The sequence below is a fragment of the Gouania willdenowi genome, chromosome 4 (genome assembly GCF_900634775.1).
Source record: "Gouania willdenowi chromosome 4, fGouWil2.1, whole genome shotgun sequence".
In the NCBI taxonomy this organism is placed as follows: domain Eukaryota; kingdom Metazoa; phylum Chordata; class Actinopteri; order Blenniiformes; family Gobiesocidae; genus Gouania; species Gouania willdenowi.
In genome coordinates this window covers 20,196,838-20,220,321 of record NC_041047.1, presented here as the reverse complement: position 1 = coordinate 20,220,321, position 23,484 = coordinate 20,196,838, and the positions used below count along the sequence as shown (strand labels likewise).

General features: G+C 35.8%; 2 protein-coding genes across 6 annotated transcripts in view; both read left to right on the top strand.

Moving 5' to 3' along the window:
* Positions 1-271: 271 nt before the first annotated feature.
* On the top strand, positions 272-10,007 carry tax1bp3 (Tax1 (human T-cell leukemia virus type I) binding protein 3). The gene is made up of 4 exons (XM_028443690.1): positions 272-486; positions 4,643-4,762; positions 8,211-8,288; positions 8,432-10,007. The coding sequence occupies exons 1-4, from the start codon at positions 442-444 to the stop codon at positions 8,606-8,608; spliced, it is 420 nt and encodes a 139-aa protein (XP_028299491.1). The 5' UTR covers positions 272-441; the 3' UTR covers positions 8,609-10,007.
* A 3,042-nt stretch (positions 10,008-13,049) lies between these two features.
* slc1a6 (solute carrier family 1 member 6) overlaps positions 13,050-23,484 on the top strand; it is a 13,741-nt gene continuing 3,306 nt past the window's right edge. The window contains exons 1-8 of one of the 5 annotated variants that reach the window (XM_028443687.1): positions 13,050-13,284; positions 13,381-13,426; positions 21,257-21,523; positions 21,647-21,784; positions 21,971-22,178; positions 22,540-22,582; positions 22,722-22,844; positions 22,941-23,125. In XM_028443687.1, the coding sequence (XP_028299488.1) occupies positions 21,301-21,523; positions 21,647-21,784; positions 21,971-22,178; positions 22,540-22,582; positions 22,722-22,844; positions 22,941-23,125 (920 nt within the window). In that variant the 5' untranslated portion in view covers positions 13,050-13,284; positions 13,381-13,426; positions 21,257-21,300. Of the gene's footprint in view, positions 13,285-13,380; positions 13,427-15,872; positions 16,018-16,645; positions 16,756-18,903; positions 19,020-21,054; positions 21,173-21,256; positions 21,524-21,646; positions 21,785-21,970; positions 22,179-22,539; positions 22,583-22,721; positions 22,845-22,940; positions 23,126-23,484 lie in introns of those variants that run through there. The other 4 variants (XM_028443686.1, XM_028443685.1, XM_028443684.1 and 1 more) reach the window with 4 other exon arrangements.

The following is a 23,484-nucleotide window of genomic DNA, read 5'->3' as shown; positions in this document are numbered from 1 at the left end:
GCTTTGTTATTTTTTGTTTCAGTTATAGTATAGTATGCCTTTTCTGTAAGAGTACTGTAATTATATTATATGATTTTGCCTGATTATGTTTGGACAAATTAGGAAAAAGAAAAAGAAGAACTTAAACTACATGTGTCCTCCTTTTGATGAGTATCGTCCTCTGTGCTCGCTTTTCGTGTGATAATCAGGTACAGAAGAGGATACAGCTGGACTTTAGACACCGCTCTTCCGGTCTGACAGGGTATGAAAAACAGCATAAACACGCAGACTGGGAGGCGTGGTGACGTCATTTGGGAAGCAGTTGGTTTTCAGCCTCGGGGCGTCCTGACGTCCTCGTTGAAATTACTGTGAACTTATCTCGGGTAGCGACACGCCCGTCGGTTTATTTCGAAGATTTACGTCCCGTCGAAGTGAGTCGGGTTATCTTAACACGTCGACAACATGTCCCAGAATTTTGTCCCGGGCCAGCCGGTCAGTGTTGTTACGGTAAGTTTGAGAATAAGCTCCGTTTGCTTCTCTTTGTTGTTCGCCTGTAGCCTGTGGTCCGACATTATTCGACACACCTTCAAAATACCACACTTGTGATAACTGCAGGCAACTTGTTTGCTAACCTGACTAGCCCAGGTTAAGAATAACTAGCAGAAGTTGTATTTACTGAGCGTTTGGTTTACTTTTGGTCAACTCTGCGCTAACACACCCAGATAAAGTAGTTCATGTGCATTAATAATCAGTCTTTGTTGTGTCTATTTTATGTCCAGGATAACTGTTCAGAACGCTGGCTGTTTTATGTATTATTTATGGTATTTATTATGAACGATAGTAATCAGGGTTGGGGTCATTTACGTTTTTAAATTACAATTACGCCTTTAATTATCCATGTTCAATTACAACTCAATTACGATTATGGTGGCTAGCATTTTTTCCCTAATTATAATTTTTTTTTTTTAATTTTTCCCCCCTGAAATCAATTACTATTACGTTCTCAGTTGCTAAAGTTCGATTACAATTAATCACAATTACTGAACCTTTAACAAATAAGCCCATAAAACTTAACCTTCCTCTTCTGTTATGATATGTCTTAAATTAGCTGTAAAATACACTAAAAGTTATTATCTAATTAGTTTTTCATCTCTTGGTTACTTTTTTACTGGTTTCCTTATCAATGAAAAATATTGGTTTTATTATTTCTGTCAGTACACCCTAGATTTAAACTTGTTTTTTAAATGGTAAAATGATCCTCTAAAGAAGTGGCAGGTAAACTTGACATGAAACATTTAAATGTTGACGAGATACAGCTATGTTTTACAACTGTAACATGGTTCCCCAGCTTTGCCTTTAATTACATTGTAAATGACAGTTTTTCTAGAATGTTCATGACAATTAACTGAACTAAGTTACAATTGGCTGTGGATACGTTTGTCGTGGACTGCCAATCTATGCATAAAAGCAGCGCCACTCATTGGCCAGTTTAGGTCACGTGATAGGTGCACGCGTGACTTAAAGTTCCGTCAGTTTTATTTTAGCTCATATTTATTTATTTTTTAGCTTTATTTTAGCCTTAACCCTAACCTCAGAAACATCCTAAAATTAAAAAAATAAAATGTATAATTATTTTTAAAGGTGGAATTTTCCTTGTTAAATATGTTTAAATGTCAAAAGTGGGATTCAAACCCACGGCAGCAGCAGGAGGAATCCTTGTGACCACTCGGTCACAGGCACATTACGCTTTTATGTATAAAATGTCCAGAAAAGTAATCAGTCGTACCCATAGTTTAGGAGGCTATGGCTACGTTTAACGTATCTTTAGACACTTTCATAATCATTGCAATTCAATTACGATTACAACAGCAACATATTTCTTCAATTACGATTTAAATTATAACTACGCCATAATTGTAATTTATTATCAAGTACGCGATTACAATTATAATGGACTCCAACCCTGATAGTAATTGAATGCTCTTTTTAATCTTTAGCCTTAATAGTTGTCTCCTCGTTGTTATACTTTAAGATTGATTCCAGAATGTATGATTATTATTTATCTCCATTACACAGTCCCAAATACTTGCCTCTAATTTCTTTTTTTTTTTTACATTTTAGTCTCCGCTTTAGCCCCAGAGCAAAATAAAAAAAAACTCTATTTGGATTTGTTAATTTAGTCCTGAGAATTCTTTAGTCTGGTTTGAGTCAACACATTTTACAATGATTATAATTTATCAGCACAATATAGCATCTCATATTCATAATCTACTATTATGAATATGATATGATAATATAATATCCAAAAAACAACCAAATAGGATCTAAAAATCCACATTTTGAACTTCCCACACAGAAGAATGGTGATAAACTAATACAATATCATGTTTTATCACATTATTATCTTCCTACCCTATAGCAACTGTTTGGGTAAAGTTGGTTCTGATTTGATTATTATTATTATTATTTAAAAAATACATCTGTGACTGTTATGGTCCTGCCTTTTTTTCCATTTACTCTCTAGTTGTTGACAAATATCTGAAGAAAACGAATATTTGAAAAAATCAACTTCCAATACAGTCTGTGGTAATGTTCATAACCAAAACACATGCTAGTTTGCAACCAGTACGATAAATCAATGTATAAAAAGTGAATAATCTGTTGAGTGTCTATTATTTTTGGTATTACAACCAATTGGAAGCAAACAACAACATTGTAGCCACAGCCTCAACAATTTTATGTGAGATTTCTAAAGCATTATTGTAATTTTTTTCTCTCATGAATCACAGACGTGTGAAAAACAACATTAATCTTTGTTGTGTCACAGACTTTATTTATTTGGTCTACTGGGAAAGAGATAAGAGAACTGTCCATCCACTAATAAAGACAGATGGCTAACTCTGTGCTCCATGTTATAAGATTGTCACTCATCATGTTAAGAAGATGAGACTTTTTTTTATACCGATATGTTTTCTATCTGCTTTTTAAGGTCACTTAGTGATACTGCAATTTTTATCTTACATGAAGGAAAACAAAACTACGACAATATATAGTAAAAATACGATTTTGTTGAAGTTTCTTAAAGCGTCCTATTTTTAGCCATGTACTAATGTCTCAGTCAGTCAGTGTTGAAAGCATCTGTTCAGTGAGTGAGAGACGAGCTTCAGTCATGGTCAGACTTCATTGTCACTCCTACGTCACTGAGGGACAGTCCAGTTATTCATCATTACACACAAACAGTTTTAGCTAAAGGAGCTTTGTTCTCAGAATCATCTGGTGGAGTTAATATGTGTGTCAGTGTGAAGGAGAGGGCTTCATTATAAACTCCCTGTGAACAGTCTATGAAACCAACGCCACCATCTGTGTGTAATGAAAATCAAAGCCTCACTAAACCAGGGGTGTTAAACTCATTTTAGTTCAGGGGCCAAATACAGAGCAGTTTAATGTTAAATGGGCCACAGATTTTATGTGGGAAATTGCGTAATTTCAACATTATTGTTTCATCTATGTGCACATAAAATACAAAATATGTAGAAACTGACAATACCAAAGCAATAAGTGACACAAATTAGGGGATATTGATATCAAATTTTAATTTTTTAATTTAATTTTTAATTTTTTTAATTTATTTGTAGCTAATACTGTAGATATTATGTTGAAGGTTAAAATGTATGTAACCAATTAGTTAATAATAAATGGGTCGGTTTTTCTCATACCTACTGTTGCTGACTATTGTTCTCTGTTTGAGTAACATCACTTGATCAAGGCTTTTCTAACATTCCACACTGCAAAATAAGTAATTATTATTTTTTTATTAAAGAAAAAAAAAAGAGTAATAAAAGTAGGTGTGATTCATGCTGATATCGGATCAGTATCGGTATCGGCCAACACGCAAGGCTGCAATATCGGTATGTATCATATCGGAAATGAAAAAGTTCCCTGGCAGATATCAGTCCCAACAGGATCTTCACTTTAAATTTCCTAGATTTTGTGACCAGTTTCTATTAAATTAAGGGAGATGTGTAATATTTTGAGGACTTTGTAAGAATTTTTTTGTTTTTTCAACAGTTTAGCATAAAAAATGACTGGGAAAACTGTGAGCCCCTGCAAATATTGTTGAGTTTCATTGACACAATGACTCATGTTTTCTGTCATTTTTTAAAATTTCTCCTACAGGCCGAATTGGATGCCCCCAAGGGCCGGATTTGGTCCTCGGGCTCTGAGTTTGACACGTGTGCACTAAACTGTAAAGCAGAGCAGGGAGAATGAACTTTGAACCAAGTGTTGAAATCTAAATATTTATCCAGAATATTGTTTTATCTAAATGAGGGAGATTTTGTTTTTCTAAGGTTCAGCTGTGAAACAAGTGTTTGTTCGCTGTAAAGTTAAAGGGTTATTTCCAAAAGTAACAGGTGGACAAGGCATGCCAGGAAATATGTTGGCCATGTAAGCAGCTGTTGTAGCAACTGGTTACAACTCGCAAAGATGGAGGGGAAACCAATTACAGTCAAAAATAGATGTTTTTTTTCCTCAAAGGAAAATAAATGACTAAATCCATCTTATTTCAGCCTACTGTATTTTTTTAAATATTTGGAAAAGGATGCATTTTTTTTTAACTTTGGAGGTCTTCATCTACTAACTCATTTTTTCTTTGGTCATACAGCAACGAATCGAAATCCAGAAGTTGCAACACGGAGATCATCTGATTTTGGGTTTCAGCATTGGAGGTGGGATAGACCAGGACCCGTCACAGAACCCATTCTCTGAGGATAAAGCTGATAAAGTAAGAGTCATCATTGACTGTCAATCACACCTCCTTTTACACCCTACATCTTCCTTTTAATCCAATTTATTTTTTTGTGAAATTTACTGTGATTCTGATTAAGGCTGAATGATTAATTGCATTCTTGATATTATTGCGAAATCATAAAAGGCTGAAGTTTTATTTATTTATTTATTTCTTGTACTGTCCTGTTAAGTTCAGACAGTGTTTAAGAAGTGCAGTCCCCATGTTTACGTGTTTCATGAAACGTGAAGTTGGTTAGATATGTTGAAGAGGTAAAGCCACAGATTTGTTTGCTTTATTGTTGTAATCTGTGCTTTACAATTTATATTTAATATCTATAATTGTTTATTATGATACATATTGATTTGTTGCTTGTGTTCATTGAAAATTCAAATAAAAAAAAAAAAAAAAAAAAAACCTTACAAGAGGCCTTTGAAAAAGTAATTGCATATTAAATCACAATCGCAATATTGAGGAAAAAAAATCACAATTAGACTATTTTTCCAAATTGTTCATCCCTAATTCTGATCATCTCTTTTAATAAACAGAGGCTGTGTATAAATGTGTTTTGTAAAACTTTTCCCACTAAGAAAGGCTGCTGATGTAAACGCAGTATTTAATCATAATGATTGACACAATTAGAAATTCCAGGATTCGTCAACACATGTTGCAGGTGATTAAATCCTAATTTTTCCATTCAAATCTACAGAAAAATTCTATTTTAAACACTAAATTCCATTGACATCTATGCTTATGGCACATAAATCCTATCTGCAACTCTAAAGCTTATTTTCATTCCCTCTTCATTCATTTCTATCCCCACTCCCTTCATTTTTTTTAAGCATTTTTGAATCACATCAGTAATGCAGTCAAGGAGGGACAGGCCTCAACAAAACTCATGGCCTTGGGTGAAAAAGAAAGAGATAATGCACTCTCACACAGTGCTGGCTGGAAATATGAGCTACGTAGCAACAGATGTGAGCTGCCCTGTTGCTCCCACATCCCCCCTACACTTCTCCTGATTGGGTTAAAGGTGTTCACCCAGCTGCCTTTACCAACGAGACAAGCTGCTGGTTTGATACCAGTGTGATCCAACTGATTCTTTTAAATACTGGACATAAAACAAGTGACATGAGGGCTGCAGCCATCAATTATCTTAGTATTTCTGTATTGTATTGATTATTTTGTCATTTCTTCAAGTACATAAAGTCATCACATTATTTCATGCGAGAACAATTCAGTTTAATTGTCACCCATTTTTTAATGTCATATTCCATTAGTTACAATGTTTTAATATCATCTTTTTCATATTAAAGCTGCAGTATATAGAATCTGTGAGACTGCTATGGAAACAACCACATTGTCTCCAAGTTTCTAACATAACTTACTCCCTGTTTCCCTGTTGTTTACCAGCATCCTTGTGACCAGCATGTCTGTTATTCCATCTGTTATCACTCTCCCTCTTAAACTCACTTTTCCACATCGGTCATCCTTTTTATTAATTTATTTGCTTTTGCCTTGTAAGCTGTTGTGCATAACGCAGAGACTTTTTACTACCGTAACACCTGCCATTGCACCTTCACTAACGATAGGACATGAACGCACTTTGACTTTTGTCGAGCAGCCAATAGTTGGGGTGTAACGAAATAATAAACTCACGATATGATATAAGGCTCACAATATGAAATACTCATGATATGATTTTAAAAATGAAAAAAAAAATCATAATGAAGAGTAGTAAATGTGTAACAAATCATTGATGAAAAAGAGATTGACTGTAAAAGTTAGAGACAGTGTGTGGGAGTGTTTTTCTTCATGAATGAATGAAAATAAATTTACCAATCTAATTGTTTTTTTTATTATTATTTCTGATTTCTCAACATCCATCTTGTAAACAATGCAGCGTCTGAGCTACTACGGCAAGCAAGAGGGACAAATGTCATTGTCTTTGAAACTTTGTTTACTGGTTTTTATTTCGTGAACTTTTTAATTTAATTTTGCCATTTTTACATCACATTCCTAGCCAAAAGTAACTAGGGATGCACCGAATATTTGGTAACCGAATACATTCGGCTGAATATTGCAAAAAAAGCCACATTCGGCCTTCGGTGGAGTGAGTTAAAAGCAAGGCCGAATAGTAGCGTGTGACGCAATGATGCAATCAAACAATGTGCAGTGATTTTGAGTCGAAAAAGTGTGTGCGTTGCTGCAGTAGCAGCAACAGCTCCTTCTTTACGCACACAAACAGCCAGACACTCTCCTTTCCTCTTACCGTTCTCCGTCGTCCGTCACCGCGTAAAAGTTGAAAGTTAAATTCCACAACCGAGTCCATTGTTAGCGCTGTGAGCTACTATTCCGTAAACGATCCCCATCGTTTCCTCCTCAGTTTACAAGCTGTATCGGGTGTCGCTGCATAGGCTGGTGTAGCATTAGCACGGAGTGCTAACAGCTGATGTGTGTAAAAAATGGGTCTGTGGCTACAAGCAGTGACTCCCAACACGATCGGCAGCAAAGAAAGTAGTGCAGTTTGGGCGTCCAATAGTGCAGTCTGCATTTACATATATGGCAATAAAGTATAATATATATTCTATATTAAACCGCAGTGTTTGTTTTAGCTGTTAAATAGTTGGAATGGGAGGAGCTCACATTCTAGGAGGTGTATTAGGTGACGTCATCTGCGAACGTGGGCAAAATCCAACTCGCCCGTTTAAAGCTGACTTTTTATAAAATGTGGAATAACAAGGGAGGAGGAAACAGAACTTTTTCAACTTTGGTCCTCTGAATGAGGCTATAGGGATGTCAATCACTGTAGCAAAACCATTATAAAGTGATTTTTTTTTCATCATACCTCCCCTTTAATGCACTTAAGTTTTTTTTTTCCATGTATGTTTTGTTTTATTTGAGGGCTAATATAAATGAAAAACTTTGTTGTGCTTTTTTATGAAAAGCAAGGACTACTGGAATATTTAAAAAATGTCAGAATATTCAATAAACATTTACTTAAAAAATACATGTCTAAAAATGTATTCTAGGATATTCATGCGCTATTTAAAAAAAAATAGTGAGAAACTTAACAACAATATTAGGTATTCGGCCAAGCGTTTATATTTTTATTCGGCTTTGGCCACACATTTTCATTTAGGTGCGTCCCTAATAGTAATGCTCACCTTGGTTTGTAAAAAAAAATCTTTGATTGGCTGAAAAAGAGTTTCCCACTCCTTGATTTCTAAAGCTTGAATACCGAACCAAGAGAAGGCAAAGAAGTCCAGTGTCCTATCAGAACACTTTGAATTGTAAACAAAAACTTGCCTACTGCAGCTTTAAAGGCATATTTATCACCATCAAACAGTATTAAATACATTTCTGGTTTGCAAAGGTCCTCAATAATGCTTTAAAGTTTGGATGATAGGAATTTTAATATGTGTGTATTATTTTTCTTTCTAAGGGTATTTATGTGACCAGGATATCAGCAGGAGGACCAGCGGATGTAGCAGGCCTGAGGATGGGAGACAAAATAATGCAGGTAACTGTATTTTCGTGGGTATGTTTTTAATAAAAAGTCCACTAGATGGCGCTTAAATGCCAGGCATGTGCTCTGCTGATATGACACTTTATCTAGAAAACAGCACCAGCTTCTCTGTGTTAAAACGTCTTTCTTTGTTGCAGGTGAATGGTTGGGATATGACCATGATGACTCACGACCAGGCTCGTAAAAGACTAACAAAGAAGAAAGAGAATGTGGTGCGACTGCTGGTGACCAGGAAGTCCTTAGAGGACGCTGTCAAACATTCAATGTGCAGTTATCCGAAACAAATACAAGCAAAGCCAGGTTTTAAGGACTGAACATTACTAAAGTGACATGGTTTATAGAAGCACAGTGGCCTTGGTAGATATCTCTTTATTACTGTCAGGTAGAACGGCTTATACCCAAATATTGAACAGCAAAAAAACAACGGTGACTATCTCTGGACATTCAAGTTGAATGACGAATACTTTGGTGATCTTTGCTTTGTCAGCATCTCTGTCTCATCCTAAAGTTTTTTTAGTTTAATTTTTTGATCTAAGGTGGTTCAATCCCTTTTGTTATTGAAAAATGATTTAAATCCATTTTTTATCACTTTTCTACCAATGGAAATTAATACATGTAAAAATAATCTGTTTTCTACAATCTTACTGCTTGAAATAGAAATATACGCTACATATTGAGCCTTTAATCTGTTAGCTGACCAAAGCTAGTGTTAATACCTCCAGAAAAACTGTCCAGAGCAGCATTCTCTTCTCTTCTTACCGTACACTACATTAGTCCTATTTTATCATGTTGGACAGAACTACATTATCACTGGACTTTACTATGATCAGCCTTTTCTGTATTATCCTTCTACAATGAGGTGTACACACAACACATAGAGACAGACAAACACTATTTCAATTATTTGGACTCTCCAACCTAACGTGTTTCTGATTTTAGGAGAAAGTTGCGGTACGTGGACACAGAAAGGTCCTAGATCTCTCCTCCAAAGCTAACACTACTGTGCTGCCTCTCATTTACAGTATTCATATCCAATCAAAGTTAAGCTAGCTAAACTTGGTGGTTAAGGGTTAATACATGATATACTCTGCGCAGCATGCAGCTCTAAATCTCATTTCAAAAAAAGAAAAAATGTTTTTTGCTGAGGTAGCAATGTCAGATTCCAAAGTGAATGAGTTATAAGAAGTGAGGTTAGTTGTAGTTTTTTTTTTTTTTTTTTTTTTATGATGGTCTAGTACACGTATGACATATATGCACACATTATTAGCAGTATAAGCAGTTTTTAAATGCATACTAATGTATTTAAATTTCCTGTTGTTTGAATGACTGACCGGCTTTTTTATTTTATTCTTTTCCTCTTGTTGTTGGCCTGATGTGTTCATCTGTCTTTGAATCTCAAAAGTAATTCTTTGATGTTTTTTTATTTAGGTAAAGGCTCAATGGGCAAATTCCTTCTTTCAATTATTCCTGACTAATGCTGCACATCCTGTGTGAAATTGTCTTCTTATTATGTGTGAAACACAATTATTATGTTTTTTTTTTTGTTGTTGAGTCAGGTACACTTCAACCAACAGCCGTCCTAAACTGTAAAACCTATTTTCTGACTGATCAAAGTGGACTCTGTCAATGTAAACAAGGCAATAGTTTGATTTTGAGAAATTGTTTGCTCACTAACAGGTGAACACTAATAAATTAAATGTATGGTTTGTAATAGTTGGATTCCCTGCTTATTTGTGGTTCAGTACCAACAACACATTTTTTTCCCTACAGTACAATCATTAACAGAGTGAGACTAAAGAATTTATTCAGAATAGTTTTTATTCGCCAAGTAGAGTTTAAAACAATATGAGGAATGTGACTTGGTGGATCGTGTGAAAAATCAAAACCACAAAACAATAATAAATATTAAGGATAAAAATTCCTTCACTCTCAATCATTGCATGGATAACACAACAGTATTAGGTCGAATTTCTAAGTCGAATTCAATGACAAATTTGATATTAATGCACAACCCGCTGTTTTTAAAGTTAATGCAATACGTTTTATAAAATTACAAAAATAATTCTATATAAACAGCAAACAAACAATTCTAATATTTCTTATCACCTCACTTTGAGGAGTTTTGTCATCATGTAGTACAACTTTGTATGCTGTGATTTGTTGTTCATTTTTTGAAGTCACAGAATGCTGAATGGAGTATGGTGTGTAATGGCCAACTCTCACCATAACATCTGGACACATGTGAGAATGGGTAGATTTAAGCCAAATGATATCAAAGAATGTATTGCGTGTGTGTGTGTATATACGTGTCTGTGAGATCTTTATTCTTTATCCCAGGCAGAGAGGGAAGCATGCTCCATTCCACTCATCTGCACAACATAATGCTGTCATAGAGCATAGTGAGATAATAACGGGGCTGCACAATATCTCTGTAGACTCACAACCTGATTGTGAACTCACCAATAACACAACATCAACACCTTATACTGGTTGCTTAGTAACAAATAGACAGCTACAGGTGGAAGGAATGAGTACCAAATGATGATGCACTGTGCGCTATAATTTGATCATCACTTAAAGACTAGTTTCTAATGATTAGATTGCCATAGCTTAACAAATAGTTGAATGAATTGATTTAATGAGATAAAATGTCAAACCTTTAAAAGCAACATTACCATGTACGATAATATGGTGAAAGAATCCAACTTGTGTATCAAGCACAAGTTAACAGATGTTTCCATGTTACATGTATATCATATAAGATCCATGCCTCCCACGTTATGGCAGCATAATTGTGTTTCCATGGCAATGCAATCTGCTCCCATCACTTTGGTCCTATACAACAGATTGGAAGCAGACATACAGTATAGAAGCCCACAGCCTGAGGTCCCTATACTTAGATAGGTTTGATCAGATATGATAGGTAGGGGTAGCACTTCTGAGTTTTTCCTGTACTTTCCTTCCAGCTTAATTCAAAGCTTATCATTGGAGTTATTGGGTGTGTAAATCCTAGTTTTGTCCTTTCTGTGTGTTGAAAAATGGTTGTCCTATCCAAAGTGTGACAGATCTTGTTCTTGATGTGAGCTGGGAAAGACACCAGTAGATTTCTCAAACTCAGAGAAGAAGCTAGATGATTTAAACATTTTAGGTTGTGGTAAATTTGAAGCAAGCTTAAAAATAAGATTGTAAATTGATTGACTTTGTTATCTACAGTTAGTCTACATCTTTTAATCATGTTTCTAGTTTTTATGATAAACAAGAAGCGAAAACCTGATCCATCCATTCTTTTTGTTCTTGTTATTTTTCTTGTTCTTGTTCTTCTTTTTGTTCTAGTTCTTGTTTTTTTTGTTCTAGTTCTTCTTGTTGTTCTTCTTTTTGTTCTTGTTCTCATGTTTTTCTTGTTCTTGTTCTTTTTTTCTTGTTCTTTTTCTTGTTCTTGTTCTTTTTGTTCTAGTTCTAGTTCTTGTTCTATTTCTTCTTCTTCTTCTTTTTGTTCTTGTTCTCATGTTTTTCTTGTTCTTGTTCTTCTTCTTGTTCTTCTTTTTATTGTTCTTTTTCTTGTTCTTGTCCTTTTTGTTCTTGTTCTTGTTTGTTCTTCTTTTTCTTCTTTTTGTTCTTCTTGTTCTTTTTCTTCTACTACTACTTCTACTACTACGACTACTACTACTACTACTACTACTACTACGACTATTCCTGTCAAAGCAAGAATAATGTTGCATAATTACTATAAAATGATGAATAATGTGCACATTTTCTGTGGAGCTTGGACAGTGCAGGGAGTTTTATGATCTACAGGTGAAGCTGGTGAGCTTATACTGACCTTGTGTTGTAAAATGTTTTGGTTAAGTAATTAGGTCTTTTTTTGTTTTGTCATTTGCTGAATGTTGATGTGTGTTTTGTTTATGGAGGTTTGTAATTAACTGAATTATGGTCAAATCAAAGTTTGTTATCTCTCTCTTCTTCTACTACTTCTTCCCAATAACAAAAAGGAACATTCCATCAGCCAATGGTTTGATTTGATTAGGCCTAAAATTAAAAAAAACAAAAAAAAAAAAAACAACCCTCAAACAATAAAACATGCTGTTAATGTTAGATTTGTATTGTGTGGGAAAGGCATTTGTAGGATTAGATCCATTAAAAGATAGGTTAATGCATTTTTAAGTACATTTAGTGCAATAGTTGATGTTTTAATGATTTTATTCAAAATTTGACAGTAATGTTTTACTTTGACACATTTTTTGGTCTCCTCTCAAACTTTGATACTTTGCTGTGTGCTACAGGTTAGCTACTAGATGTTTTGTTTGATAATTTTGCTTTTTGTGACACTCTCTCTGTTCTGTTCTGTTCTCCTCTGTCTGTCCCACTAACCCCAACCAGTCGAAGCAGATGGCTGCCACATCTGTTGCAAAGGAGTTTTTTTTTTTTTTTCACTGTTGCAGATGCTTGTTCGTGTAGAATTGTTGTGTTTTTTCTTTTTTCTTACTAATTTTATATTTTTGATAGCGCTTTGAGATGACTTGTTGTAATTTGCGCTATAGTTGAGTTGAATTGAATCATTCTCCTTCTGTTGCTGTTAAATCTATATCTCTCAGCTCGTTTAAACACGCCTGCTGCTGGTATTAAAATGATGTGTTAATGCTAAACTGTATGTGTGGGAGTGCACGAGCTACACGTGTACGCCAGATTTCACCGCTGAGTCCCGTTGTCATGGCAATGGCGACGGCGTGATGCGTTCAAGCGCCTCCTCACCCTGTCGTCAAACGCAGCCAATGAAGCACCACCTCACAACATGTTTAAACCTGTGGGGAGCGTGTTGTGAAACCTGTAGTATTTCTTTTCCTGTGCGGAGGATCCTTGACCTCTCCACCGCCCACGCAGCGCTCTCTGCCGGAGGCTGCAGTGAACCAGGAGACGGTGAGAGGAGATACTGCTTCATTATCAGCTCCATGGTGGAGAGGAGGACATCAGCTGTGAAGATCGTCTCAGAGCTGTGTGAGATTTACTCTGTCTGTCATTTGTTTGCTGGTGTATCATTTATGGATGGACGGCATGAAAGTTTACTGAAGTTTTTATGTCTTTCTTTCAGAATCAACAGGAGCTGTTGTCAAATGTCAGGCTGATTCTACCAAAGGGTAATCAATCCATCAATCCATCAATCAATCAATCCATCAATCAATCAATCCATCAATCCATCAATCCATTAATCCATCAATCCACCAATTTATCAATCAATCAATCCATCAATTTATCAATCAATCAATCAATCAATCCATCCATCCATCCATCCATCATCCATCCATCCATCCATCCATTCATAATCAATCAATCAATCAATCCATCCATCCATCCATAATCAATCAATCAATCAATCAATCAATCAATCCATCCATCCATCCATCCATCCATCCATCCATCCATCCATCCATTCACAATCAATCAATCAATCAATCAATCAATCAATCAATCAATCAATCCATCCATCCATCCATCCATCCATCCATCCATCCATCCATCCATCCATCCATCCATCCATCCATCCATCCATATCCGTCTATCTGTCTATCTATGCATCCATCCATCCATTTATCTATATCCGTCTATCTGTCTATCTATGCATCCATCCATCCATTTATCTATATCTGTCTATCTGTCTATCTATGCATCCATCCATCCATTTATCTATATCTGTCTATCTGTCTATCTATGCATCCCTCCATCCATCCATCCATCATCCATCCATTCATCCATCCATCTATCTATGCATCAATCCATCCATCCATCCATCCATCCATCTATATCCGTCTATCTATGCATCAATCCATCCATCCATCCATTCATCCATCCATCAAAGTTATAATGCAAATTGTGGCTTATGTTGTCAATTGTTTCACTTTGCACAAAATCCCTTTCAAAGGTTGAGCAATTCTGCAAAGTTAGGATTAATGACGTGTGTTTTTAAATCAGTTTAGTTCAACCTTTTTTTCTGTAATCGTTGCTGAGTTCATCCATATTTATGGGATGGCACTAGAGCTGGGCCATCTAGACCAAAACTCACATCTCAATATTTTTTCTCAAAATGGCGATATACGATAACCCTTGATAGTTTTAATTCAAATAAAGTCTGACCAGAAATAAAATGTAGGTTAAATTTGCTGATGCAAAATGCTACACAGGCATATTTATTAACAAATAGCTATACGATATATGTCACTTTTGGCTTTTTTCTCCTGTAAGGGACAGCACGTGTGAGTGAGTTCTGTAGTGTGGTTAGTTTAGGTGAAGGTCTGGGTTAGGACGCATCAGTAATACATCTAACTGTGCTTTTCATGATTTTATGAGAAGTAGCAAAAGCAGCAACTCATAAAACAAGTATTTTATACAAAACTGGCTCGAAAATAAATAAAAAAACATGCGCACGCACACAAACGCACACATCTCAAAACACGCCCTCACCACACATATGGTATTTATAATAAAATATACTAAATGAGTAAAATAAAACAAAAAACGAAATAATATTTATATAACGTACATATAATGACAACAAAAATGCACAAAAATATACAAAAAGGCTCCAAAAACACACAAAATGATTTCAAAAAAACATACATCACAGAAAAATACACCAAAACGACAACAAAAATATGAAAATGAGTCAAAATACACAAAACTAAATATTTATACAAAAAATGCAGAAATGAACAAAACTACACCAAAATAATATACAAAAATACACAAAATGACTCCAGAATCACACAAAAAAAATAATTTTACAAAAAAAATGCACAAAAAGACAACTGAAAGATACAAAAATACACATAATTACTCCAAAAAATATACATAACATACAAAATACACCAAACGGAAAAAAATAGTAAAAAAAAAACCAAAAAACACATTTATCATGTTCATGTCCCATAGAATTAAACCAGTGAAATCACACACACTATTTTACATTGCACCCTCAAATAAACCCCTTTATAACACAACAGAGTACAGAGTATTTACACCTCTCTGTACATCCAACCTTCAAACACGTACTCATTTGGCCATAATTAACAACTCTACTTAAGCTCCTCCCACTATATGAATACATACTTCCGACAGGCACTGTACTAGTCTATTTAAAGACATGATGTGATGATGATTAGTACCAAAAACAAATCACGGCTGTTTCTTCCCAGGACAGGAATTTGTCAGAATGTGCTAATTTAATAATAATAATAAAATAATATAATATTTTTTTTCCCTCCAGATGTTTTTATAATTAGAAAAATACCTTTACATCATCTCCATATAAATGGGTTGTTTGGTATACATGGAGTGACGGAAGCTTGACAGATGGGTTTTACTGTCATTGCACTTTTCATGGGTGGATGAAGGCAAACTAGTGTGTGTGTGTGTGTGTGTGTGTGTGTGTGTGTGTGTGTGTGTGTGTGTGTGTGTGTGTGTGTGTGTGTGTGTGTGTGTGTGTGTGTGTGTGTGTGTGTGTGTGTGTGTGTGTGTGTGTGTGTGTGTGTGTGTGTGTGTGTGTGAGAAGGTCAGATCATAGGAGAGGCCTTTTCATGTCTGTGAGCTGGGACGAGCTGACATTGTGCCTCTCAGCTCCAGATGATCTCTCACACACACACACACACACACACACACACACACACACACACACACCATCGACTCTACTCGCCACTTGTTTGTTGACGGATCATTTAACATTTAACCATGAGTGGTAAGTAATCGGTGAAAAAAAAAAAAAGCTGTACAAAGCAAACTTTGTTCTTACAAATGCTTGTTTTTGCAGCACCTAGAATGTAACGTTTGTTTGTTACTGAAAACAAACAAGTGTTTTATTGTTAGAATTATTGTTGGAGGGGGAGAAAGCTGCTCTGTACGACAGTGTAAAACTAAAGTACTAAATATGGAGTGCAGCAGCTTTTGGTGGCATCTTGTTGTCCCAGTGTGTTCTAACACTGAAGTGGCTTTCTGAGGTGTGAAATGTGTGTTATGTTGCCTGCCTAGCACTCTCCTCTCTCAGCTATGCTGTGCTCACTTTTAATATGTGTTAATTTTATGTTTTCATCACATATTTAAAATTGAAAGGCGTTTCCTTTCTTTTTGCAGTTTCTTCTTTTTTTTATATATATAGAAACCTGATAATCAGCATTTCTGCGTTAAAAATAGAACTATGTTTCATTTTTACAAAAGTTATCCAAGCATCAGCGTCATTTAGAATGTTTTTTTTTTTTTTTTAATATGGCTATGATGACCCTCATTTCTGTTGTGGATGTTTTGGTCACCAGACAGGCATGTGATACGTTCAGGCTGAGTGAGACAGAGCACTTTCAGAGATAGTGGTGTTGTTGGACACATGCTTTTGTTGCTACACAACTTCAGCTTTTATTGATGTGTACCCGTTATGCTTTCCTGAATCTTTTATGCATTTATTCCATTGGAAAACTTCTGGAAGGTAAGGTGTTTATTGTGTAACGGGAGGTACGGGAAACTACGAGCTCTGGTTAGAGATATTCAGACAACAAGATTAAAATAATCTACAATAAATTAAACTTCCCTTTCATATCTATCTCACCCTCCTACGCTGATAAACACAGTGTGTGTTCATATCTATTGTTTCCTCCTACACTGCCATGATAAATATTTCTCTGAGAATTGCTCAATTATATCCAGGAAAATAACAAACATGTCAAGAGAAGCAATAAAACTCTAAAGAACATCAAAGCAAAAGCGGAGCTATGGAAACTGATGGTATTGAATACTATATCAGTAAAGCATAGCTTTGATTATTGATACCTTTTTGCACTGTTGTAAATAATCCCTTATATTATTGCACAGTGTTTTAAATCTTTACTTTTTTAAGGCACTGCACCCCATCAAGCCTTTTTTTACACTTTGCCAACTTAAAGGCTTCATTTGTGACTCTGCATCTGATTCTCCTTAATCTCTGAACTAATGTACCGCTATCAAAATGGTGCTTGAAACCAAATCCAATGAGAACTAAGTTTCTTTTTTGGAAGGTATACAATCAAAACTACTATTGTAACGTGGAAGGTGGGACAAGCCTTAATACCATCCCATATCAGGTTATTACATGGCAATTTAAGGTTTAAAAAAATGCATAAACTATAATAGCACGTTCACACCAAATGCGTCAAAAGTGTCAGGTTTACATACACAATATATGGTGGACGCGCTTCTAGGAGCGTCAAGAGATCCCGCATCGCATCCCGCGCCTCCTGTGCGGCGCATTTTTAAGCTTTTCGCACGGCGGAAGCTGTCCGTTTGGAGATTTTATGTTTTATATTTTAGTCAACTATATATATATATATATATATACAGTATATATTCTAGTCTGGAACACTCGGATGGTCTATCCTTCTATGCTATTCTGTTGGGGAGTTTTCTCTTCCCACTGTCGCTAAATACTTGTTCATGTGGATCTTGTTGGATTCTTTCTTTTTTGTTCAGCGCTTTGAGATGACGTTGTTGTATTTTGCGCTATATAAATAAAGTTGAATTGAATCTGTAACAGATTTAGTCGACTGAAATCTTAATGTTATTTAGTTCACTAAAACTAGACTAGTGTATACTGTAACTGAAATAGTCCTGATGACTAAATTTTAACTAAAATTAAGTTGCATTTTAGCTAAAAAAAACTACAACTAAAATTAAATCAAAATGTACCACTAAAATGAACACTGTTGAATAGTATTTTAGCATAGGTGTGATAGTCTGACTAAGCACATGTGTGAACTATAGACAGTTACGTTTGTGCCTTTATTTATGGTCCACTGGCTGAAGGCTGAGTGTCATGTTTACACACAAACAAAGCCTGCTGTCTAATGGCATATACAGTATCCAGTTTATGTATTTACTAAATACTGTTTTTACTTTGGATAACACATGTTGTTTCTTTATTATTTTTTATATAAATGCTCATGTTGTTTAAGCATGCTTACAAAGACACCTATAGCTCACGATACGATACGCGATACAAAGCTCACGATAACGATTATCTCACGATATGACGACACTGCGGTTATCGATATATTGGTCAGAAATCAATCTACGATAATCTATAACATAACAAGAAAAAAAAAGATTAATTGAAGAAATACAATCTTTATTTTATATCTCTGAAGTGTCCTATGAACACTGACACTATTTTAGTGCAACATTTCTGTAAATAAGTGTCAACATACCAATGTAAATGATTAAGTATCTCTAATAGTGCTTTCTGTAAACAAAAAATAGGGTCTTTCTTACCAGTGACACCATTATAGTGCAATATTCCATTAAACAATATATTGGTTCTTTCAACAATGCTGTGAAGACGTACCTGCACATTTTAGTGAAAAAGCAGAAAAGGTTTTGAAAATAATAAAATAAATCTCAAATAAATATAAAAAAAAAACGATACTTGGTGCGAGCATATTGACAATCGTTCGTGCGAAAAAATATTGCGATGTATCGAGATATCGTCACACTCCTCGTCCTGCCAGGAGAGGAATCGAAAGGCGTGTGTTCTTCTCACACAGATAACACTTTTATGGATACAGAGTGAATGAAGGGGGCTGACCTTATAATTGTATTGTTATCTGAGCTCCTGGCTCTGAGCAGTGGATATGAGGAAACGCTGTAGCAAACAGATAAGAAGAAGAAGTGAGACCAACCGCCTCGTGTTAGTCACTCACCCACAGAACAGAGGAAAGCACGGTAAGACTAGCTCAGCTCAATATTTCACTCACTTATTCATATTTAAGGGCCACGCCAAGCTTTACAAACACAGCTGATGTTTAGTCAACCATGTTAAATGAATGGAACTGGAAGTCCTCATTAGGTGCAGGATGTTAAAATGAACAAGTTTACATGCACCAAAGATGACCAGAAAGATAAATGGTGTTATTAGATTTTAAAAGTGTTTATATATGTATTTGTTCAACAATATTGGGATCAGAGTGCAACACGTGCTCGCATGTGCAGCACTTGTTGCTGTTTAGACATAAACTACATGCTTTCACAATGTGTTTCCTTCCAAGTCAACTGTCACTTGGAGAAAAGAGGAGTCTGTGTTTGTGCTCATGAGTAATTCTCCCTCCATTTCTGTTTCTCACAATCACAATGTAATCATGTCTACAAGCTAGCTAGCATATGTTTCACAGCGCTCTACGTTTTCATGAAGTCAGTTTTTCTAGAACTAAGGTTCAGTTGTAGTCTACACTTTGAAATGACTAAATTCTAAACTGTTTCAGTCAACTAAAATGACTATAATCTGCTTATTAAATGATACTTTCAAACTTAAAAAAAAAGAAAAAAATCATCTGGCTCATTGATCACATCATGATCTTCACACTAACCTCCTCCTATACCTCAAAATAAACCACTGATTTGACAAACTCTTTAAGAGCCTTTGAAGAAGCTTTCTTGAGCTGTTACAAAAACACCTAAATGCCATTAAATGTGCAAATTTGAGATGGTGGAACAAGCATCTGTATTGCTTTCATGCTTGATACATTCAGTTAGAATAGAGTCCATAGTAAGAAAGAAAGAACCCAACAAGATACACATGAACAAGCATTTAGCGACAGTGGGAAGAAAAAAACTCCCTCTTTTTTATAGGAAGAAATCTCCAACGGACCCAGGTTCAGAGGTGGCAACCATCCGCTTCGACTGGTAGGGGTTAGTGAACAGAAGGACAAACAGGATAGGACAGAAGGATAGAACATCCAAGTGTTCCATCTGTCTATAAAGCAAGGAACCTCTGTCTGTGTGTCTGTTCCTCAAATACCTCTGTGAATCAGGCTCAGATTGAGCTGAGACTTTCAACATGGCTGCTGCTTGGTTCAAGAGTGTGCAACGTCAGATTTGTTTGAACTGCAATGATACCGTTCATAAATGGTTTCATAGAATTGTCTTAAATGCAGCTTTGCAGAACAGCTCAATGTTGTCAGGTAGTCATGGTAACTCAGGATAAGTTGAAATCTGTGTAGAATCTACAGGAGTGGCTGCACAAAGGGCTTTTAAAACGACTAAAGTGGGTCTAATATCCTAAAAAAAAAAAAAAACACCCCGTAAATATTGACCAGCAGGTGTCCTCAGTGAGCAATGTTTGTAACTATGGTGCGTATTAATAATAGTAATAAAAAATTGTGTGTGATTCAGAATCAATTTTGCATTAGGAATTGAGCGTTTACAAGGTCAGTTTAAAAAAGATTTAACTTTAATTCTGAATTAAAGAGGACTTAAAGCATCCATTAAAAAGCTACTTAACCTCCCACTTTTCTATAGCAAGACGTACTTCCTACGGGCACTGCTCAAGTACATTTTAACCTTAAACATTAAAATATATTACAATTTAATAAAATAAATAGAACACCCTGAAAAAATAAATCCAATAAAAATAATATACATCAACGATTTTAGATACAGGCCAATATAATACGATATTCATTTTTCTTTTTGCCAACATTGGACTGATATCCAATATCAATATTGTATCGGGACACTTGAAACCATATGATTTGTTAACAATGTATTTCATTTGCTCTGAAAGTAGAAATTTTTATGTAAAATGGCTTGGTTACTGACTACATATTGTAGGTAAAGAAAATGCTCATACAGTAAATGTACATAAGAAGGATATAAGCAATAAATCATCAATTATAGTTTTTAGTTCTGATGATAAGATGCTTGTGTGAAATTTATTTCTCCATTTTTTTGGATTCATATTGAAAAGGGTTACACATTTTGCACTGTGTCAGATGGACATGACGACCCAAACAGGCGTTTTATTCTGAAGGAGCCAGAATGGTTTTCTTTCCTCCTCCAATCCGCTGTGATCAATCCATGTTTAGAAATCCCACACTGTGGTAGGTTCACAGTATTACTCTCTGTGTTTGATTGTTTGTTCTGTCTAGTGATTTCTCTCTTCCTCTACATCTTTCTGCCAATAGTTTCTCATGAAACCTGCCTCCTGGACCAAGTGCTGGACCTTATCATGAATGAGAAGCCTCCCACCAACACCAGTCTTTTCCTGAACGAGGACGCAGACAAACCTGCAGCTGCAGACCGAGGTGACCTGAAGTGGCGCATACGCAGGGCCATGGAGAGAAAAGGCAGTGGAATGAAGGAGAGGATGAGCTCCATCAGCAGGAGCAACGTCCAAGGTTTCCTAAAGAGGAACCTGTTTGTTTTGCTCACTGTGGCTGCTGTGGCTTTGGGTGAGTGCAGAGGAAAGTGTGTTATAGGTTAAATCACTTAAATTCCTTCACTCCAAAAGACAAATGTTTGGCTTTGCTTCGTGTATTCGAATGCTTTTTTTAAAAAATGATATATATGTCTAGGTGTAATCCTGGGTTTTGCCCTACGCCCACACAACCTGTCCCTGAGGGAGATCAAGTACTTTGCCTTTCCTGGGGAGCTCCTAATGAGGATGCTGCAGATGCTGGTGCTGCCGCTGATCGTCTCCAGTCTGGTCACAGGTTGGCTCATGAAAACCAAACAAACCGTCTTCCAGCACATCCGTGATCACACCATTAAATCATTTTTGATCAATAAAACAGTTTTTTCTCTTTTAAATCCACCTTTTATTTGACAGTTTGAACTCTGATTAACAACAGTTATCGTGGACACAATCTAAACTATGTGATTACTACTGCCTGTTTCAGGTATCTCCTCATTGGACAGCAAAGCATCAGGTAAGATGGGTATGCGTGCAGTGGTTTACTACATGGTGACCACCCTGCTCGCTGTGTTCATCGGCATCATGATCGTCATCATCATTCGCCCGGGGAAAGGAAGCCGAGACAGTCCTATCAACCAAAGTGGAAAAATTGAACCAGTTCAGGCTGCAGACGCTTTCCTGGATCTCATCAGGTGACAACACACATCATACATACACAGTCACACCTTTCACCGTTTGTAATGTATGATATATAAAAGACTGTGGAGAGATTAGCTGGAGGTAATAACCTTTTATTTTGGATGCCATTGTTACAATTTGAATGTTAACCATTGCTCTGAACCTTATAGCTGCTTCCTGTTTTACATTTATTATGTATTATTTTTCCTTTAGCCAATGGGATTTGCAATAATCTCGTATAATTTCTAAGATTTGATTACATATCTGGCTGAAGCAACTGTGATTTAATGACCTTCTCCTTGTATGTTGAGTTGATGTAACAATATGAGTTTCGTTTTTCTAATTATTATTATTATTATTATTATTTTATTATAGGAATATGTTCCCGCCCAATCTAGTTGAAGCTTGTTTTAAACAGGTAAGGTGATTTTTCCCCTGGTTAATAGTTTATCTTGAGAAAGAACCATACCATGAAAGCCGTGGTTGTTATTATTTTATCATTGTATTTAAATGGAAATTATTTACATTAGACTGCGTACATTTAATCTCTCTTATAGTATAAAACTACATACAAGAAGGTGGTTCACACCAGGAATGTGACGCTGAACCTGACAGACATACTCAACGTGACCGAGTCTCCTCTGAGTGTCAACCTCAGCAGCTTACTTCACACCATTCAGGTAGAGGATGAAGTTTACTTATTCCAGTTTGTAAGATGAATTGAACCAATACGAGATGAAAAGTACTGTTACGCCATATTATTTCTCACACCCCAGGAGACAGTGGAGGAGACGGTTCCTGTGTCTGGTTCCTCTGCTGGAGTAAACGCTCTGGGTCTGGTGGTTTTCTCCATGGGCTTTGGTCTGGTCATTGGAAGCATGAAGCAGCAGGGTCAACCTCTGAGAGACTTCTTTGACTGCCTGAATGAAGCCATCATGCGACTGGTGGCCATAATTATCTGGTTAGTAAAGTGTGCGAGTTTAAATTTTTAATCTTTAGAGGCATCACTCAATGATTCAAAAAGGATTTCTTTGTTAATATGGACAGTCTGGTGACAAGTATGCATTCCTTGCAAAACAAAACATGCATAGTTGTTGCTAAATAATTGCACCAGAAGTAGTTTTAACCTATATCGACAGATGCAGGCATGGTAAAATAAATAGATAAATACAAATAACTGTAGATAAGTCATGTTTTTTCAAACCATTTGATGAAAAATCCAAAATGAATTTTCCTTTTTTTGGTAATTTGCGCTTTTAAAGGTAAATAAATCTCCATAGAATTGCTGTTAATAGCTTCACCAAGACCATGGCTAATAAC

Excerpts from the sequence above, each read along its gene's own strand:
- tax1bp3 (XM_028443690.1), top strand. The coding sequence starts at position 442 with ATGTCCCAGAATTTTGTCCCGGGCCAGCCGGTCAGTGTTGTTACG. Across the intron at positions 4,763-8,210 it reads CTGAGGATAAAGCTGATAAA|GGTATTTATGTGACCAGGAT; the intron begins GTAAGAGTCATC and ends TTTCTTTCTAAG. Across the intron at positions 8,289-8,431 it reads TGGGAGACAAAATAATGCAG|GTGAATGGTTGGGATATGAC; the intron begins GTAACTGTATTT and ends TCTTTGTTGCAG.